We start from the raw sequence: 20,590 nt of genomic DNA, 5'->3' as shown, positions 1-20,590 counted from the left end.
TTGAGGTAATGTGAAAAACATTGCTTAAAGATTTTGCAGATTGTGTTTTCTGTAGATTTTTGTTAAGATTACTGGTGTTGATTTTGTGCTCTGGGTGTTCTTTGTTGGATAAATGTGCTCTTTGTATCCCAACTTTAAAATTGTTTTCCTAAAATTTGTTATGTGTTTCATACAAGGGCCTCCTTTCCTGTCTTTTCTGAGATGCTGTTTCTTGTTATTTAGGTGATGCAGTGTATAGCTCTTGGAATGGCCCTAGCAATGCATGGGACCTTATAGAAGGGTGGCATCTCAGATACAATGCAGCAGAGCTGTCAGGAAGTAACCAGTCACCATAAATAAAGGCCAGGTTGCATGAGGTTTTGTGCAACCTGGTCTAGTGGTAGGTTTCCCTGCTCCTGGCAGGGGGGTTGGAACTAGATGATCTTAATGATTCTGTGATTCTACAATTAATGTTATACAGTCCTGATTTACAGCTCTCTGTAGTCTGAAAAAAAACATACCTTGGTTTTGTGAGACTGGGACATTCCAAACTGTGCCTGTGTCTCTTTTAACATGGAGTCAGTGCAACTCAAAAATAACCTCCCTGGGATTAAACTGGTATTCAGAAGATAGGTCTGTTCCCTCCCGCAGCTGGTGGGAGTGGTTTGGTTTCAGTGTGGTTAGCTGGGGGGTGCTCTGGACATGGGAAAACCCCGGCTCAGCCAGCTGGTCTTTCTTCTTTATCTCAACTTGAGGTCTTGGGCCACTTAACTGAGAGGCAGGAAAACCTATGCGAGACAGCAGAAGGCTTTAAAGAGGACATTTTCAAGAACTATGTGTTTTATTTGACTTGCAGGCCTCCTTGGTCACTCAAAAAATAGTGTATTAGGGCTTAGGGTGTTTTTTGGGAGGAGTGCAAACTTGGTTTGTACACCTAAAATTATCCTGCACACCTCTGTCCTGGAGTATACATTCCTGCATGTATAACTCTGCCCTTTTACTCATTTGAGCTGCTGGTGTTCTTGTGAATATTGTAAAACATTTTGCTTTTACAGAGAGACCCAAGTCTGAGAACTTAGCTGGGAGTTTTTGGTGTTGAGCACCACTCAAAGTTCAGTCACATCAGAGGACAGCTAGAAAGGGCCTCCTGTAGTTTTCAGTTTTTCTTCTTGCAGTATGAATGGGCGTATGAATGAAAAGTCACTGGAACAGGGTTACAGTGTTGAGGAGAAATAGCTAAAAAAGATGTCAGAATTTAGTTTAAGATGAAGCGATCTGAATGTTTGATTTAGCTTTCTAGAGAAGATTAACTTTTTGTCAACTCGCTTTCATATGTTAACTTCATTATTAGTTATGCTGAAAATCTTTCCTCTAGTAGTTTGCTGAATTTTGCAGTTTCTTCATGGCCTGGTTTTATTATGCATAGTGAATTTTAGCCTCTAGCCTGGCAATGTAATAAGAGGATAGCAGTCAGAACCAGGGTAATGAATCATAGGCTGTGGTGAATATACCAATTAATTACATTGTGTGCTAATGTTTAAAAATATTTTCCTTTGCATCCTTATTGGTTTACCAGTTGTGGTTCTGGTAGCATAAATTATGGTACAAGCCTTTTATTATTGGAGGATAGTGTCTGGTGCAGTTAATGCTGAAAATGTTTTTTAGTAGTTCTTTAGTAAAATGCACGTGTACAGCCTGATGTTGTATTAACCTAATTATGGAGTGAGGAATGTAGAATTTTTTCCTTGAGTAATTATCTTGTAAACTTTTTTTGTTTGGCAAATCGGGCGTTACCATAGAAATTATGAGGCTGTAAATTACAATTAGCAAACCGTCCATCTGTTGTCATCCATCCAACCTTACAAATGAAGTTCGGTGCGTATGTACTCCTGCTTGAGACTCAAAAAATTGAGAAAATTATTACCTGGTAACACTGTTTACTAGGGAGCAGTCAATTATTTCTGTGAAATCAGTAACACTTCTCAGTCAGCACCACACCATCATACATCCAGTGTCTCTCTGAAGTGCTTTCCTGTTCTTTATTCATACTTAAGAGCCTCTTCTGGTATCACCCCCACAGCAAAATGTATTTCTAGGTGACAGAAAGATAACCTCAAGGAACCGAGTGGCCTGTTTTTTTTCTGTCTGCTGTTTCCACTGACTTCAGTGGGATTTGGGCATACTTGGTGACCTGCATTTTGCAAGTAGTGTTTTTAAGCAGACAAATTAATAGAAGGAATTACTCCTGCGAGCATCTGTTTTCTTCTAACACGATAAAACAAAACAGGGCATTGCTCTGCTAACCCTTAAAGAAATTTGAAATGTTGTAGTGAATGAAGATAGTATCATCTGTGACACTGAACTGTACCATAAACCAGCACAAATGCACCAGAACTTGTTCTACAGCTTTCACTGACCTTCGTTTGAGTTCATAGGTCCTTCAGAATTGTTTTGAGTAATTTTATTAATTTGATTCCTAAAACGTTGTATCTAAAGATGTGGTAGATCTGGACTGAGGGGAAGACTCATATGCTGGGGATAACGAGTATCTATAAAGTGCATTTCTATTTATAAAATGCTGATTCTTTTAGATAGTCTATTTCTCTTGTAGCTTAAAAATGCTGTTTCCTATTTAGTCTCAAGTTTTAGCTTGTCATGTATTATTTGCAGTCAGCACTTTAGAGCATTTGTCACAGTTTAAATCAGTGAGAGCTTGAAAGTTACTAAAAATTGTGTTTTGAATTACATTAATTCTAAATCAGACCTGAAATAATTTCAAAGTATTGTAAAGCCTTGACTTGATATCAGTGTTGTGGTGGAAGATTTCTATGAGTACAGACTGTCAAGGCAGTTGAAGCTCTCGCTGAATTCCAAAGAGGGCAGTTGTTAAAATAAACATGATTGCAGTTTCAGGTAGAATAAAAGAAGACCCAAACCAGTCTCATTTTTTCTGTTCACTAAATTATTTTTGCTCAGCTGATTCATGTCCTGCCATATTTTTCTTTTATGGAGCTTTGTATTTCTTCAGAAATAAAATTGCAGTATGAAATAAAAATCTATTTCAATATTTTGTGTGGCTTCACAACAGTTGAGACTCCACTCCTGCAGAGAGGGCAATATCTGTATATACTGGTATTTGCAGTCTGTCTCAGGACTGAGTTTATTATGCTTTTGTGCTAGAAAATTCTCTTACATACTTCACACAAAAATGAAAACAAGTTTGATTTGTGCATACTAGTTTTTAAAATGTTCATAGCCTTTCATAACAGTCACATTCCAGGCTCTGATTATTCCACTAATCAATTAATCAGAAAGCTTTGTGTTCAAAATAAAGTCCATTGAGTATTTGTAAGCTTGATACTACAGTCTCTAGCCACTGATAAAGCTCACTAATAAACTCAAGATAAAGTTGTTTTTTTAAAATTTCTGATTGGATAAAATACATATAATTATTTAAACAAATTATTCATTTTTATACGTACTGTTTGATGCAATTTGAAGGAAAACTCCTTACTCCCATACTAACTCCCCAGCTTCTTCTCCAAGTGACTACTATAGGTGTTGGTCGAAGTTAATTAGCAATATTGCATTGCAAAGCCTATGGCCTCATTATTTTTTAAATTTAGGTCATAAGCTTCAGCAGCATCAGTGTATTACTCAGCTGGGTAATCTCAACTGCATGATATCATGTGCTTTGAAAAGTATGAGTGAGTGGAAGATTGTGGCCCAGTCCTTTTGTCAGTGAAATCCATGTGCCTCTGTGCTGGTTTCCCTCCCAGGGACACTCCTTGGTGAGCAGAAATGGGCCCAGACCCCTCTGAAAAGAAGGTGTTAGGCCCAACAGCCTTCCAGGGTGATGTCCCCTTCTGTCCCTTTGGTGCTTTGCCATAAGCACTTGCTGTCCCAGGAAGAGTTCACATCTCCCTGGTAACCACAGAGTGACAGGCACCATAAGAATGGTACATCAGAGTGGCATTTCTTCCCCCAAACCAAGGGTACTGCCTTGAAAAGCTTAAAAATAGCCATACTAGCCCTTGTAATTTCATTATCTTAGTCATATCTGAGAAATTTCTAGGTCGTTCTGCCTGTGGGCAACATTCAGGTGTTCATCTGGTTTTCAACTCGTGTGAATAGTGTTTTTAGCTTTGATTTTCTGTCTTTAGTGTTCAGCTTGTAAGTGAACTGGAGGGTGGATGTTCAGAAAAGTCCCTTTGCTCCTGTAACTGCAGAACATGCAGAGGAACTTGCTGTACATTAGTACTTTCTATTTGATCCCAGGTACTAGCAGCCTTCCAGTAATCTGAAGGCCAGTACGGGTTACTGATGTTTTAATGAGAGTTTCAGAGCTCACATATAAATCCGTAGTTTCTACAGCCTTGGTGCCACAACAAATACTCAGCTGTTAAATATAAACATGTTAGATCTACAGATCTACACTAAGTGTTCCATATGCTGTATATTACTGATATTTGATACCTAACTATACTCATGGTCGTTAATTTACAGGCATATTTTCTGTGACAATGATACACCATTTTTTTTCATTTCTCAATAAAAGGACAGGAAGAGAACATGCTTTGTGGAGAACGTTGATTCTGTAAGATAGGGAGATAAAAGATAAAAACTTGTGCAGAGAGTAAGAAGTAGTCTAGAAAAGTAATCTTAGTCTATATACATAGAATAAGTGGATTTGCTCTATGTTATATTTTATTTGCAACTAAATTTCAACACTGGTAATTACATTCTGGGTGTCAAATTCCCACCTGCAACTTAAAGGAACTTCAGTCATTTTCACTTCCCACCCTTAACAGTTGGATGTTCTTGCTCAATTTACTGTGTTTAGTTCTAGATGCAGTTTCACTGTATTTATTAACTAAAGTGATTGGCTTTGATAATGGATGTTTTTGATGTATCTTTTTTGATAGAAGAGCAGAGAGAATCATCCCAGTCTTTTAAATTAAATGTTTTTGGTCATGGCACAAGTCTAGAGTAAATAGGTCTTCATGGAGAAACAGGTATTTCTTGTGTTCCCCTTGGTGTATAATGTACAGGATTTACACCCTATACATTACTGCACTGAATATTGCCTAATAATAATAATAATCTGATGGTCGAATAATTACCTTTTCTGGAATAGGAATTTTTCATGAGTACAGCTGCAGTGAAAATACACACTTGTTTGCTCTGAGAAAGCTGAAATGTGCTTGTCAAAAGTGAGTAAGAACTCTAAGACACAGATATGCAGTATGCACTTGAAATAGCTACCTGTCTGATGTTGGGCAACCTCTGGCAGTTGAGGTGATAGTTAACTGAATGCAGTTAACCTGACAGGCATGGTTTGTTTGTGCAATTGGTCGAAATTCAGAGCTGGAATATTCATTCAGTGTCTTTGCTTTGTGTTTTTTGTTTAGTTTTGTTTCCATTTGGTAAGCTCAGAGCATTCCAAAGTGCAGGTGTTTGTGCAGCCTGCATAATTTAACTACATCAGATAATTAAAATAGTATTTATGTATTAAGATAGATTTTTTTTTTCTGGCCCTCCAGCAGTTATTTCTGATCTATGGTTTGTATATTGTTGACTTGTACTTTACTTCTGCACTGTCTGCTCCAGCTGTTTTCCTTATGACTGGAAAGAAGCATGTATCATATTTGTAGATATGACCTGAAAGTTGGCTAGTTACTATTTTATTATATTATTCTTTTAGCTTTATACTTCACCCGAAAGTCTAACACTTTAGTTGAGTTGCACTAAAAGTGCATACTTTTCCAAAGAAAGTTACTCCTATGTCCATGCATTTTAATATGTATTTTGCTTTGCAATAATCCTAAGATTATTGGATTATTTTTTTTTTACAATTCAAGGCCTTTAAGACATTATTAATAATGCTAAATGCATACAGTTTCATTTCACAAGCTGTGGTAGGTTAAGAATTATATTTAACTGTGAAACTTCCTAAAGGTGGCAGGTGGCACCCAGATGAGCAGTGCAGATACAATCTGCAAATGACAAACTGCATGAGTAAGAACTTGAGACTTGGCAATGGGGATGGATCAATTGTGGGATGTACAGGATCATCTTTAGGCAGGAAGAGAAGTGTAGACATGAAATTAACATGTTTTTTTGCTTTAAGTGATGAAACACCTTGGTTTTAGCCTTGCTGTTCCCACAGTAACTGCACAGTTCTGAGTTCTCCATGTTCATATGATCCCCTTTTAATAAAATCACATACTCTGCAGTAGCCAGACTCAAAAGCTGCTTGTGCTGTAGGAATAACAGCAGGCACCAAACAGAGGGGTCAGGTGTCCCTAGTGGCAGAATGATCAGAATGTCAAATTTAGGTTTAAATCCTGCAGCTCTGCTTGTTAGGAGGTATCTGTGAATGTAGTAATATGTATGGGCTTTCTTAAACAGTGGTGTTTACTGTCTACTGCAGAAATACAGTATTTGAAGGCATGAGGTATAAAAACACAATAAAGAGGCTTAACAGTATGGATCTCCTCTAGCCTTTAAGCTGCAACTATCCTAAATATCTTGCCCTTGCTCAGAGGCAGCGCATATGGCAGCTCCAGCCTGTTTCTCAGCCACAGTCAGCCCTGTAGAATATTGATCACCTTTCAGTTTATTTATCCACGTTCTACCCAGCCAGTATCTTTTCATCTCTAGGGTAATAAACCTTGGCAAAAGTGTGTTCTATTTATTTGGTAGTAGCATGGCTTTGACATTAACACTTAGGTTTTGTGAGCTGCTTTGAAGTTCCTTCCCCTAGCTATTTTATTGCATAGAGTTTGTATCAATTCTCTCCTAGATCAGCTCTGGCGCTGGTTCATCTTAACTCTAGGACAAGGAGGCTTTGATATCAAGTTAAAAATGGAGGATGAGTTGCAAATATATTATTTGATTAAAGCATCTCCCAGTTTGTCTCTAGGGGACCTTTGCACAGTGAGCAGTTCCATAGCAGTGACAGGAAAAAAAAATAATTAAAAAAAAATCACTGAATTCAAAGGGACAAGAATGTTGTTCAGTCTGTGCAATTGAAAGAAGTATGGTGTTCTAGACAATTAACTATATTACAGTTAGGAGTAAACTCTGTAGTAAATAATGACATTCAGTGTATGGGTTTCTCTTTTCCAGAGCACCAGCTCAGTAACTGTACCAGAAACACTGTTGTTTGTTTCAACTCTTGATGGGAGTTTGCATGCTGTCAGCAAGAGGACGGGAGCAATCAAGTGGACTTTAAAAGAAGGTGAGCAGGAGGTGTTCTGATGGCCTCTTCTCAGGAACAGTAGTAACAGGCAGTTGGTAATTCAAACTGCTGTAGGGCCTGGTAAATACTTTATTTCCTTCTTTATTTTGGCTCTTGCTCCAGAATTAAGCTGTAGTGTTTCTGGAGTTGTATTCATCTTATAACCAATCACAGAACAGCAAAGATGTCAAATGAGCATGTCAGCTGGTGGAACTGGTGCAAAGGTTTTGCATGATTCTAGCTTTGGGATACCCTACATTCCTTGATGCAGTGGGTGTTGTGGAAACCTTGGGTCATTTTTCTATAATAGATGTTTAGGAACAACACTGATTTTAAATAAGAAACCTGCACTTAATTAAAGGTAACATTGCTCAGGGACTGGAAGTGATGTTGTAATTTTAACTGCTGACCAGAGAGACTCTTCCTGTCTTCATTAAAAATTCAGTATTTAATACAGATCAGTTTTAGTGGAACTCTGATTATGTATGGTAGAAGTGGTAGTAGCACTTTCTCTTCGTTTCAGGAAAGAAATGAGAAAGCAGGTCAAATGGAAAGGAGTCACAGTGATTGCATCATTCTGTCCTCTATTTTTAAACCTGATCTCAGTTTAGTGGGTGAGCTGAAATGCTAGGAAATGGATTGTGCATATCTGATGTCTGCAGTACAAACCAGTTATTCTTATTTGTGAAACCATTAATGTTTGAATGCAAATCTGCCAGACAAAAATTTAACTTCATAAGTGAGAAAAGAATGCTTTTGTAGCTCCTCTTGCAGTAAAAAGGGGTGAGCAAGTATTTTCTTCAGGGGTCTTTGTTAATCAGTGTGATTACATTTTCTCCTATATCTCCTCTTTAAATTGAGGCATCTCCTTTCCCTGAATGTGCTGAATAAAAATCAGTTATCAGCTTCCTCCTTTCTTGTTGCTGTAGGCTCCTGTGGTGTTAAGAAAAGCTTAATGGTCTTTCCTGGTCATTCAGCTGACATGAACATGCATGAGTTAGTCCCATCCTAGAAGGGTCTTATAACTGGCATTTGTTTGCAGTCATATTTAGTAAGCAGCAGGAGGCTTTTTGAGGAAGAAATAAGGGCACTTTGGTAATGAAAAGGATCCTGGTCAGGGTGTATTTCTCAAGGAGCTTTCCTTGTTTAAAAAAAAATCTGCAAAACCACTCTTGGTACACTGGAACTGCCAGTCTGGATAATCTAGTTTTATTGGACTTTCTTACTGTCACTAATTGTATTATTTGGCATCTTTTGCAAAGCATTTATTGCTGTTAGTTTATTTCTGTGGAATAGAAGAACACACAAGGGTCAATGAAAAAAATAAAATTGTAGTTTTCATTGTAATAAGGTGCTTCATGAGTAAACTTAAAGTGTACGTGGAACCAGTGCCTGTATGTATAAATCGGCCAATTAATTTGTAATTGGAGGGGGTTTATATCTTTTCACAAAACAGTGTTTATAGGTGGTCTCCCTGTGGGTGGGAAGCTCAACAAGGATGCAGCAGTTTTGGAAACTAATGGCCTGTGAAAGTCCTTACCATCTTGCTGTGCTAAATCTCTGGAGAGACCTAATAGTGCAGAATTCAGTATCAATGTATAAGCACGGTAGTTGGGTGCACTCTTTCACTTCTGTTATAGAGTATCACCCGGTGGGAAGCTGCTTGTGTAGCAAGCAGTGTTCTTGCAGCTGCCATTTCACCCTGACCACCAGACAATGAGCCATGTGTTGTAGTTTCTGTGTTTTGAAAAGTTGTGTGTTCACCTGAAGTGCTGCAGAGGCATTTATTAGGAAGAGAAGGTTTTATTACTGCACTTAAGCAGTAAGGTCTTTAACAAAGGGTAATTCATACACATTTTATTTTCATTGGGGAAAAAAAGACAAGGTGGTGTTCATTATCAGGCAGTGCTTAAACAAACATGAAAATCTTGCCCTGTGTGGTTTGTTTTAATTTACCACTGAAGTTTATCTTGGGTATGCAGAATAAATGAGCCAGTGGTTATCACTACAGTAATATGTTTGGGTTTCCTGCCTTCATGTAGTGCTGGCAAGAAGGGCAGTCTGAATACTTGGTTCTCCTTAGTCTTATGAGTCCTTATGCTTATGAGTACTGAATACTTGTGAATACTGAATGCTTATGGTCCAGAGACTTAATCAGGCTCTTAGTGCCATCTCTGGTCAATTAAAGGAGCTGACCATTCTATGTGACATTGGGATAAGCTCCCATCTTTTCTGCACTTCCTGCTAGCAAGATACTTGGGGTTGTCAAAACAAAATGACTGTAGAACAGTACTCTCTTCAGCAATTTCCAGAGGATAGTTTAGTAGGATCTCTAACTTCAGTTGGTGTCATTGCAACAGCAGGAGAGGATGACAAGATGTTAAATTGGCCCGTTAGCCCGAATCATGGTGGGGCCTCAGGTCAGGAAACCGTTTTTTCCAGCTCATTCCATTGGGGCAGTGAGTTACTCATGCACTGTTTCAGAATCTCCCACTTCTTCTTTTCAGTCATTGTTTTTTTATGTTCTATCTAAGGGCACATGGCAGTCACAAAAATCTGCAACTCCATCCTGTGCATTAAAAAAGACTTGGTTTTTTGTCAAGGGGCAAATTTTATCTTATCATGTGTCTGTGAAATATGGAGCTAAGGCATATTTAGTGTTATGGTTGTAGTTTCAAAAATTATATATGACTTTTTTCCACATAAGTATGCAAAATATCAGTTAGAATTGTTTCAGAATAAACTTCTGCCAACTCAGAAGCGAGTGATACAGGCAGAAATATTTTCTGGCGCTCATGCAACCAAAACTGTACTGGGACATCTGCCTGCTGCCAGGTCAGAAAGTTAATTTCAGGGAAGCATGACTGAACCAAATAATTACTAAATTACTGGACAGTCATTGTGTTAACAGGTTTCTAATAACTGCTGTACTTGTGAATAAACTCTTAGAGTTCTAGAATAGATCTTTATAATCTAGGATCAATGTCCTTTCGCTTCTCTTTTTCTTGTCACAGTTATTTTACAAATCCTTTTATTAACCTTTCAGTTCTTACAGGATAACATTTTTGAAGTCCCACAATGACAAGGAGAGGTGTCAGCAGTCTTTTTAATATTGACAGGGCAGTGTCCTGCTTCTTAACACATCCTCACCCTCACATACCCCAGGGCTGGTTTTGTGTCTTTGTTTTTTTACTCTAGAAAGTGGAAAGCTTTTGGACAGGATCATACCAAAATATTTATGTAGGGCATTGCAGGAAGCTGGATTTTACTCTGCCACAGGGATTGGAAGCTTAAGGGAGAGGCCAATGTATTTATATCACAGTTTTATCACATTTTCTCTCTGAAGTTTTTGTTCCAATAGAGAATACTTACTGCTTTGGTCAGTGGTTATCACTGTTGGCACTGAAACAGATCAGACCTATTAGAATGACTTACCCAATTACAGGGAATTGCAGTTCAGAGAAGTTTTGAAAGCAGAATTACGTGATTCCAGGCTCAGCATGTTAGGACTTGGGTGCTAAGCTGTTGAGGAGGAGACAAGGAGGAGACAAGTCAGTTCTCTGACTTTTGCAAGGACTTTTTCCGTTTGACCCCCTGTGGAGCAAAAAGTGGCTTCAGTTGTTAGACAACTAATTCTGTTACTGGTCTGTATTCAAGCATATGAAAACTATTTTAGCACCTGACAGCAATAAATTAAACTCAATATTCTCTTTTTATCTCAGAATGAGTTCTTATTTCAAAACAAACTTCGAAATGAAGTTGGAATGTGTCCCAAACCACATGAAAGTGAATGTGCAGAGTTCATTGTCTTCAAAATATCTTCACAAAGCTACAACCTTAGTTTAAGATCATGAAAGTGTTAGAGAACGAGAAAATTTACATTATGCCAGTGGCTAAAAATATAGAGAAATGGCTCTCCACTGCCTGTCTTTGTAGTTGGATGGTGCTTGTAGTGAAAGGAGAATTCCTTTCAATTCAGAAAACTCCTCTATTCCTTATTGTGAATAGCCTCATGTGGAAACAAATCAGATATTGGTACTAAATACTTTCTCACTGTTCATATACAACACTTGAATGTTGCAGGAAGCCATCAGAATTAATCAATGTTTTGGTTCATGTGCCAGTAAGTACTAAAAAAAAATCCTGCTGCTTTTTAATAACATCTTAATCTGTTCCATCTACCTCTTTCTTATCATTGTTAGTAAATCAGATTTCAGTGACTGAGAAAACAAGTAAAAGGAGGGGTTTTTTTTTCACATCTGATGAAACACTGTTGTTCTTGATACTGAAAACATGATACAAAAGAAAAGTTCCAGGACTTCCTCAGAAGCATGATGCTTCTGTACAGCACAGCCTGAACAGTTTGGAACTTGTCATTAGGCTTTTATTCATGTCTTCTGATAGGCAAGAGTGAGAGTGCTTCGGAAAAACTCACCATAGAAGTTGAAGGCACTTCCATGGGATTTCTGGCCTTGTTTACTAAAGTGTAGGATATATTTGTTGATGAGATTGTAGTAAGTGACATTTTCCTAACAGCTTTTAGAAATACAAGCTTGGGAGTAAAACCTTAATGCCAGTGAATATTGCATTCTATATATATGTGTTATTTTGTGGTCAGTAAAGTAATGCAACACTTTCTCAGACCTATGAGGTAGTTGAAGCAGAGTGTTTTTTATAAAAGTAGATTGCCCTTAGAAAACTAAGTGAAATCAAGTTATTAGTCCACAAATCCTGTGCTCTGTTATTGTTATTCACCGTATTTTGGGGGCAGAGAAGGAGCTTTAGGAAAGCATTACTAACCAGACTATCCTGCAAATGTCATGACAAACCAGGATCAGTTGCTAGAAAACATAATCTATCTTTTGAAGTTTCCTGTCATTGTTGAGGTTTTCCTGAGAATTTAAAAAAAAAACCCAAAACACGTTGAAATACTAATATGTTTGAGGAAATGGCATTCTCTCCTGTCCTGCTGTAGTGTGTGTTATGTCAGGAGCAGTGCAGCTGGATATAGTACTAGTTATATACTGTGGTGTCATATAACAACTGCACACCTCCATTTGATTCAGAGAATAACTAGTCCTTTTATTAAAATGAAATGTAAAACTTTGTGAATACAATTTGGACAAGAAATTATTTTCTTTATGCTTTGCTTAGGCTGACTAGAAAGCAATTTTAAGGAGAATCTGCATTACTCTACTTAAACATATCTATGCACTCAACCACTTCAAAAACAAGTTGTGCAGCTTTGTTATCAGTAATGCTCATTTGAGGTGGAGATGTTTGTAGGTAGGGCAAAGTTCATCAAGCACTGTTGGTGAAGATTACTGTTGCTATTTATTTTTTAACAAGAGAGAATGTAATCAGTTCATCAAGAGACTTGTCAAGTTTATTTGGCTTTAAACCTTACTTCAGCTGAGGCAGGTGCCATTTTCTGCTGATTTATGATACTGTTTATGATTTATGATACTGTTTCCTTCACAAAGCTATGAGAGTTTCCCTTCCCGTGAAGCATTTATGATTATAAAGACTGTCTAGGCTGTGGTCTCTAATGTTGCATTAGGTATCACAAAGGATACTTGAAGATGCTTATGGAATACTTGAAGCAAACACTGAGAAATAATTTGCATGTAATCAACTCTTAAGTTTGGAGCAGGGCAGTCCCTCCCAGCATATCCTGAAACCAGTTTATTCACACAAGGGATAGAAATGAGTTGCTTGATGACTTAGTTAATGGAATAAAGGTCTGACTAAGCAGTGTGGTCTGTAGAGACAGATACATAATGATGAATCACTTAGCTCTTTTGTTTGAATCTTCATTATTCTTAGGGCCTTTTGATGTCTGCTTGGATTCTCACTAAATTAAAAGGAGTTCATGATAGAACATGGAGCTCTGCACTTAGTTGGTATTCCCATCTTACATCAGTGAACAGGGCTAATGGTGATAGTTCATCATTGAGAGAAGAATTACCACAGACAAGAGCTCTTGCTCTCCATCTTCTCTGACTCCAGGTCAGTGCCTGGGGCTGGTCAGAGCACGGGCTAAATCACCTCAGCAGCTCTGCTGCCTGGTGTGTGGTGCCACGGGTCAGCCAGGTCTGAGCCCCCTGGTGGGACCGTCCAGAGCCCACACAGCTCTGCTGGGTCCCTGCATCAGAGGGATTTGTGAGGGTGACTGTGTTCAGCTGCTTTGCTGCTGGGATCTATTCAGGTGGGGGGGCTCTTATTTAATCTTTTATATAGAAACTAAGCTCCTAGGCTGTTCTCACCAAACCCAACATATTACAACATAATGCAGAGTTGTAGAGACTTTGTAAGACCCATGTAATGAGCCCTGAATTTCTAGTTATTATCTTGCTTAACTCTGCAAATATCACAGTGCACTCAAGCTGTCCAGAATCTATGACAGATTCCCAGTAAAAATCTTGGCATTTTTCTTATTTCCTTCCTAATGCATCATAATGTTTGCATGGAGACAGAACAGGTGAAAAAACAGTATTTATTTGCTTTCTCATCTTTCATCTCCTTACTCAGGCTTATTCTAGTGTAACAATTTGATTTCCTCTGCAGAAATGAGGACACCTTGCATCCTCTTTACTTCTGAGTCACTTTCTGCCAATATACCCATAAATAAGAACAACGTCTGTCTTGGAAATTGTCTTGGAAATGTCATACAAATCTGGGAACTTCATGGTTTTGTCATCAGGATTGAAAATCCTGTGATTCCAGATTTTTTGAGGCCTCAGTAATTTTGAGATCACCTCACCTTACATTAAAACCAAAGTACTGTTCTTAATTTACCTTTTCATACATAAGTATTTAGATTTAGCATTGTAAGTTTCTGTTTTGCATCTTCTTTTTGCTGATGAAAGCTAAACTGTGATTCTGGTCACTCAACATACCAACTACTGTGAGATTTTAATTTTTATGCAATGTGGATTCTTGGATTAATTTTGGTGGGGAGATTATTTAAGTAAAAAAAACAGGTTTGAGGTAATTTTACATGGCCCTTGTCAGACTTCTGTTTTTTTCTTTTCAGTGATGTGCTGACCACGGAGGTTTTACCTTGGAATAGGAAGTGGAACTAAGTTTTTCCTGCCTTGAGTCAGAGTCTTGCTCTGAAGTCACTGGCAGGCTTCCCCTTCACTGCAACTGGTGTAGCACTAGACTTTTAGTTTGCATGTTGCATTTTAAATTGCATGTTGAGTTCACTAGAAAGCACATGCTCACCTGCCTGATACACAAAGGTGCCTGACACACAAAGTTGCAAAAGTTCATAAAATGCAGATTAAAAAATATCAAGGCACCTACTTCTGTGCTGGTTCTCGCAGTCTGCACACTGCCAGTAGCCGCAGCTTGTTTTTAAGTAAAAGTGGTTGTAGAAGCCTGCAGAGTGGCAGCATTTGCTGCAAGTTATAGTCAGCTGCCCCTGGGCAGCCAGTGCGCTCCAATCACACACATCTTGAGAGCAAGAGTTTTTATTTCCGTGTACAGAGGCAGTTCTACCAGACTGTCTGCCCCAACCAAGTGAGGAATAAGGAGAAAGCTCAAGGTGCAGTAGGGTGCTACTGTATTCTCTGAGTCTCCTCCCAGGGTTGGCTGGAGAGTTGCATGGGTAAAACTTGAGCAAAGAACTTCAGGTTTCAGACTTCTCAGGTACTTTGTACTTTGCCATCCTACAAATCTTCACCAAACAGGAGGTCGTTTGAGGCTGTTGAGGTGGCCCCGTTCAAACTCCATGCATCAGCCTTGGAAAAAGGAGCACGTGTTGAAGGCCTGACTTAATCCTGTATCCAGTGAGGTAAAGGAATTGAACTGCCAGTATTATGACTTCTTTTTCTGCTTCTGCAGATCCTGTGCTCCAGGTGCCAATTCATGTGGAAGAGTAAGTCTGTTTCCTTTATCTCATTTACTGCTTGTTTAATTTCACTGACATCTGGAAATTGGGATTAATTTGAAACAAAACTATTTGCGTTAGGAGAAGTTGCATACCTTGTGTAAGTCAGTTTGAGGTGGTTTAGAGAGTAGATACAGTAAGTATATAATTAGCTACATATAATTCTTTTATCTGTAGCACTAAGAAAAAAATGTCCTGTCTCAGACTGTTCTCTCAAGCTGTTGCTCAGGTTTAGAGATCAAACATGCTGGCTGTGCCAGGATCTTAACTGAGCAGCTTTGAAAAGGATAGGAACAGCTAGGGAGGGGGCTCTGGGTTTTGTACTACTCATTCACTTCAAATAAAAGACTAAAAATAGTGAAGGGTAGGAAACCCCAGCCACCATGACCAGAATCTTCAAATAAAACCTTGTTACTTCAGAGCTGTTCCCCTAGCACAGCAATCTCACATTTAACTAGAAAATTTGGGGCTTTAACTTTTATGCCTCTGAAGTCAGTGGTAACATCCTTTCTTTTTTGTGGTTTGTTTTTGATGTTGGGGTTTTTGTGGGTTTTTTCATAGCTTGGATGGGGGCTGCCTTTACCTCTCAAATTTACTTAGTTCTGGCAACTTTTTTATGGTTTCTTGCCTTCCTTATGTTTTTGTGTATTTGATATGCTTATAATTCTCTAGCACTTTCAAAGGATAGAGATGATGTTTAAAACTTCTGACCCAAGTGGTTGCCTGCCACATTTGGATCTTTTAATTTTCAAATGTATTACTAATTTTATGTTATACTAGTTCTGAATCCTTTTTATGTTTTTCATTTTCACAGTTAATAAATGAAACTTTAAAAAGTTGATAATACAAAGTAAAAAATTTAACGTGAGATGAACTTATCTGTAAAGTCAGGACTGATCACAGTCAGACCCAGTTCTCTGAGAAGCACAGTAGATTTTTAATCATTTATAATTGCTGCTTTCATCCTAGGCCAGCATTTCTTCCTGACCCAAATGATGGCAGTTTGTATACGCTGGGTGGCAAGAACAGTGAAGGCTTGACTGTAAGGATATTTAAAAAATTGTCTCCTCTAATAATTAAAAAATGTTCCCTAATCAGATTGACACCAGGGATAAGTCCCCACGAAAACTTTCTGCTTTCTTGACAGTACTGTAAAGTTTTGCAGGCTTGTGTGTACACACCCCACAGTACAGGGGTTTTGTCCCCTTGTGCTGTTTTTCTGTAGCTTGCTAAAATAGTTAGGATGATTTATATAACTATATGTTTTATATATATAACAATTACGTATTATAATTATTATAATATATAGCATATAATTATTATAATAAAATCTGTGTGGTATTATCCAAATACTGAATAATCTCTGTACAATTGGATGGGAAAGGTGTACCTGGAATAATGCAAATCAGTCACTTTCTCCCAAATACTTAATTTTATAAAACCAAAGGCGGGTTTAATCTATGTTCTTCCAAAGACAGGAGTGTGTTCTGTGCTGACACCTTTAGAAGGTGTCTTTGTAAGATTTTTTAAGCAGACAAAAATGCTGAACCTTTTCAAAATAGTCACCAATCCATGTCACCCACAGATACTAGCTAACATCTGATTTTTATTTTTAAACTTTGTGGTGAAACTCAGACAAAAGTTTCTCTGCTCTGGCAGCTCCTATGATTTCCCTTAAGAACTTAAATATTGTTAAATATTTAAGTATTTACTCACCACCCCCTTTCACCTCAGATCATAACTTCCTAAATTATTTGTGGTTCTTTTCCTGGGTGAATTCAGGAAGCAGCAATATATTTTAATCAATTAATTCTATTAAACTCCTCTCTTTTTGCATTTATTCAATTTCTGTTTAGAATCACAAAGGTGAGGGCTCTAACACCAAAGTGAATAAGGTTTCATTGTTGTTTTTTTCCCCCCTAGAAACTTCCATTTACAATCCCAGAGCTGGTGCAGGCATCTCCCTGTCGCAGTTCAGATGGGATCCTCTACATGGGTGAGCTCCTATTTAATCTCATATTGTCATGTGTTCAGCAACCAGAAAATGCAGAGACTCCCAGACAGACTGCATGGAAATACACTTTATTTTGGTCATTAATTATGATGTTTCATGAACCTTTCTGATTACATAAAATATTATTAATAAATAATTTAATTACTGCTTGAAGATTAAAAATCAACTACTTGTCCTGAAGGAGAAAATGGCTTTTATAAGCAGTGAATAGCCTGTATGGGGTTTTTTGGTTTCTTGAGACGCTATCTTTCAACAAAAAGTGACTTCTACTTAAAATCTTATGCTTATATATGTCATCGACTGCTGACAATTAGAATTAAATTAGAAATTTCATTGCAACATAGACATCCTCCATTATCTGAGGTACAGTCAGTTCATTTATACTAGAAATAATAACAAAGTTATGGCTCACTGTCCTGACTCCTTCTGATTGCAGAGGGATTTGGGAGGAGAAAGGGAGAAGGAAGGACAGTTACTACTTATCATAACAGCAAAACATGTGAAGGATCAGGATGAACTTGGTGTTTTAATCTTCTGAAGGGCCAATACCTACTTCTGATTCTCTACTTTGTCTTTTCAAAAAAGGAGTGAAAAATGTTTATCTGAAGCTTCTGAACAGAACACAGATGTGTTGGTGTCAAAGAAATAGTTACCGTCATGGCTGACATAGTCTTAATTGGGATGTCAGGATGACAAGTTTTAATCAATTTGAAATGTGTGGACCATCCTAATTTTTTTCCACCTACTGTCCTTCCACATTAGCCCTTCAGTCTCCCCTTCTGCTAGCTCACAGGAGCTGCTACACTCAGAACTCTGTTAGGTTTATCAATGTGAAAAAACAATTCAGCCTATAGTTCTTACCATTCTAAATATTGTATTTAGTTTTAATTGTCAATTTTTGGAGTTGGCCAGTAGTGCTAAATGATGCAACTGAGCATGACTGTGAGAAATTGTGTTATTAAAAATGCTTTATTCCTGCTAAGTTCACGGGCCTACTAAAGAAAAAAGACTGAAAAGCTTGATTGGAACTCTAGTTTTCCAGCTGAATCGTAATGTGGCTTAAATTATGATTTCAGGTAAAAAGCAGGATATTTGGTACGTGATTGACCTCATGACTGGGGAGAAACAGCAAACCTTGACCTCCTCATTTGCAGAAAGTCTTTGCCCATCAACATCCCTCCTGTATCTTGGGAGAACAGGTCATACAATTTTTTTTCTACAGCTTAGAAGAAAATTTGATGTCATTTTGAAGTTTAGTATCATAACAAATTACCTTGTGATCAGGTTTTCAAGTTAGAAAAACTTCTGTAAGTTATGATTTTAGTCTGTGCCCAGAAAAATTAACTTTTTATTGCAGCAGAAAGATACTGGGGATTTTAAGCTTTGGCAGTAAACTATAGAACCATAGAATAGTTTGGGTTGGGAGGGACCTTTAAAGGTCCAACACCCTGCGGTAGTTCTTGTTGGCTAAGTGGCATTTATATTCTATTTAAGAGTGCATTGCAGTGGCAGCTGTGAGCCCAGGTTTGCTCAGTAACTCTCAGCTTTTATAAAACTGCTTAAAGAAAACAGAGGTAGAGCCTGTCCACTGAAATAACAAACACAATATTCTAAATACCTGTTCAATTTAGACCAATACCTTAGAGCTGTTGACTAGTAAAGATGGATGAGTGTTCTAGACTTGTTCTTTAGCCTCCATGCTAATTTGTTTGATAATTTGTGTGATTGTTCAGGCTCAGAACAGGGAATGCTGAATTTTAGAATGCAGAGTTTGGAAACTTGTGCATAAAACCAAGTACAGCAGAAGAGGCTGTGGAGGAAAAGCAGGATCTGGTGAGGTGGGCAGCCCATGTCTGCAGGGCTTGTTTCAGTGTTCCTGCAGATCAGTGGTAGTATTTTTAACAGCTCTGAAATGTTTAACTACCAGGAGTGCTGGGCAAGTTAAATGCAGAGAGCAGTAACTGGGGTGTGTGGCACTTCAAAGAGTCTCTCAGATTTGAAATGATTGATTCTATTCTCTCATAGGTTTTTTTGCTTCACAGACTGTGTATTTTTTAACAGAGTACACAATCACAATGTATGACACCAAGAAGAAGGAGCTGCGATGGAATGCCACCTACTTTGACTATGCAGCTACTCTGCCAGATGAAGACATCAAATACAGTAAGAATTTAATTGCTGTATCTTTTTTTTTGTCCCACATATTGGCCATGGGTTTTGCAAACAGACAAAAATCCTCTGGATTTTTTTGTATAATTAATAGGTCAAACTGGTTTCTGTGCAGTTGATGTTCATGTCCCAGGTTTTATCCTTTATGTGCCATAATACCTAGTGCCTGTTAGGTAGCTTTAGGTAAACTGAATCTAGGAAGGTGCAGCTCTTGAAGATACGACTCCTTATAATTCAGTGACAAAAGGCAAGAGAGGAGGCAAACCTGAGCTGTGGGACATGCTCAGAAGTGCTGCTGCTTCACAACTGGACTTCTGTCACCTTCACCCTGATGGCCTGGTCAGCTGTTCTTTCAGTGCAGGGTGTGATGATGTGTGTTACTGAAAGGGCATGTCTGCAGCACTTCAGGTATCTCCTCTCTCTCTGTGTTGTAGAAATGTCCCATTTTGTGTCCAATGGAGATGGCCTGGTGGTGACCGTGGACAGCGAGTCCGGGGATGTGCTGTGGATCCAGAACTACGCGTCCCCAGTGGTGGCTTTTTACATCTGGCAGCGCGAGGGGCTGCGGAAGGTTCTGCACACCAACGTGGGGATAGAGACCCTGCGGTACCTCACCTTCATGTCTGGGGAGGTTGGACACATTACCAAGTGGAAATACCCTTTCCCAAAGGAAACAGAGACCAAGAGCAAACTGACGTGAGCATCAATATTCCTGTTGTTCTGTCTACTTGACACACCCTTGTCATTAAAACCTTATTTATATACACACAGTGAAGGATTGTTCTGCAAGTTTCAAGATGGTGCAGAGAATACTTAACAGCAGCTCTAGTTCTCAGCCATTATTTGATATAGTATTTGATATTTTACTATCTAAATACAGACACACAAAATCTATCATACACCTATTGATAAATATTTTCAGACATTCTGTGTTGAGTAGTTTCTTATAATGTGGGCCTTTCACATGATAAAAAAGGTGCACAACATTTTGGCAAATACAAGTTCTTGATTAATGCAGGAACAGGACATGAATGATGTCAAATGAGTAATTGTAACATGAATAATCAACTAATAATGCTTTCATAATTAAAAAGAGTGGCTTCATAGAGCAGCAGTACTTAATTTTACACAGCCAGGCGTTCCAAGATACAAATATTGGTGATTTGAGAAACTCAGGCATTAGTTCTGCAGGATTATGTTGCCAAGGTTTTAGCTAAGATGGGAAAGCATCTGCTTGCCTGCTTCTTTCTAACAGTTCCTGTTTTTTTTCCAGACCAACTCTCTATGTAGG

The 20,590-nt window shown here is 38.3% G+C and overlaps 1 protein-coding gene across 1 annotated transcript in view; it reads left to right on the top strand.

The window, feature by feature from the left end:
- The first annotated feature begins 1,064 nt into the window (after positions 1 to 1,064).
- Positions 1,065 to 20,590, top strand: part of ERN1 (endoplasmic reticulum to nucleus signaling 1) — a 27,773-nt gene continuing 8,247 nt past the window's right edge. The window contains exons 1-9 of the mRNA XM_010002690.1: positions 1,065 to 1,073; positions 7,111 to 7,222; positions 15,071 to 15,104; positions 16,086 to 16,158; positions 17,040 to 17,112; positions 18,207 to 18,329; positions 19,192 to 19,293; positions 19,734 to 19,995; positions 20,573 to 20,586. Of these exons, the coding sequence (XP_010000992.1) occupies positions 17,109 to 17,112; positions 18,207 to 18,329; positions 19,192 to 19,293; positions 19,734 to 19,995; positions 20,573 to 20,586 (505 nt within the window). The 5' untranslated portion in view covers positions 1,065 to 1,073; positions 7,111 to 7,222; positions 15,071 to 15,104; positions 16,086 to 16,158; positions 17,040 to 17,108. The remainder of the gene's footprint in view (positions 1,074 to 7,110; positions 7,223 to 15,070; positions 15,105 to 16,085; positions 16,159 to 17,039; positions 17,113 to 18,206; positions 18,330 to 19,191; positions 19,294 to 19,733; positions 19,996 to 20,572; positions 20,587 to 20,590) is intronic.

The sequence above is a fragment of the Chaetura pelagica genome, unplaced genomic scaffold (assembly GCF_000747805.2).
Source record: "Chaetura pelagica isolate M959 unplaced genomic scaffold, ChaPel_1.0 scaffold47, whole genome shotgun sequence".
Taxonomy (NCBI): Eukaryota; Metazoa; Chordata; class Aves; order Apodiformes; family Apodidae; genus Chaetura; species Chaetura pelagica.
The sequence above is the reverse complement of the archived record's forward strand: the minus strand, read 5'-3'. Positions and strand labels throughout refer to the sequence as shown.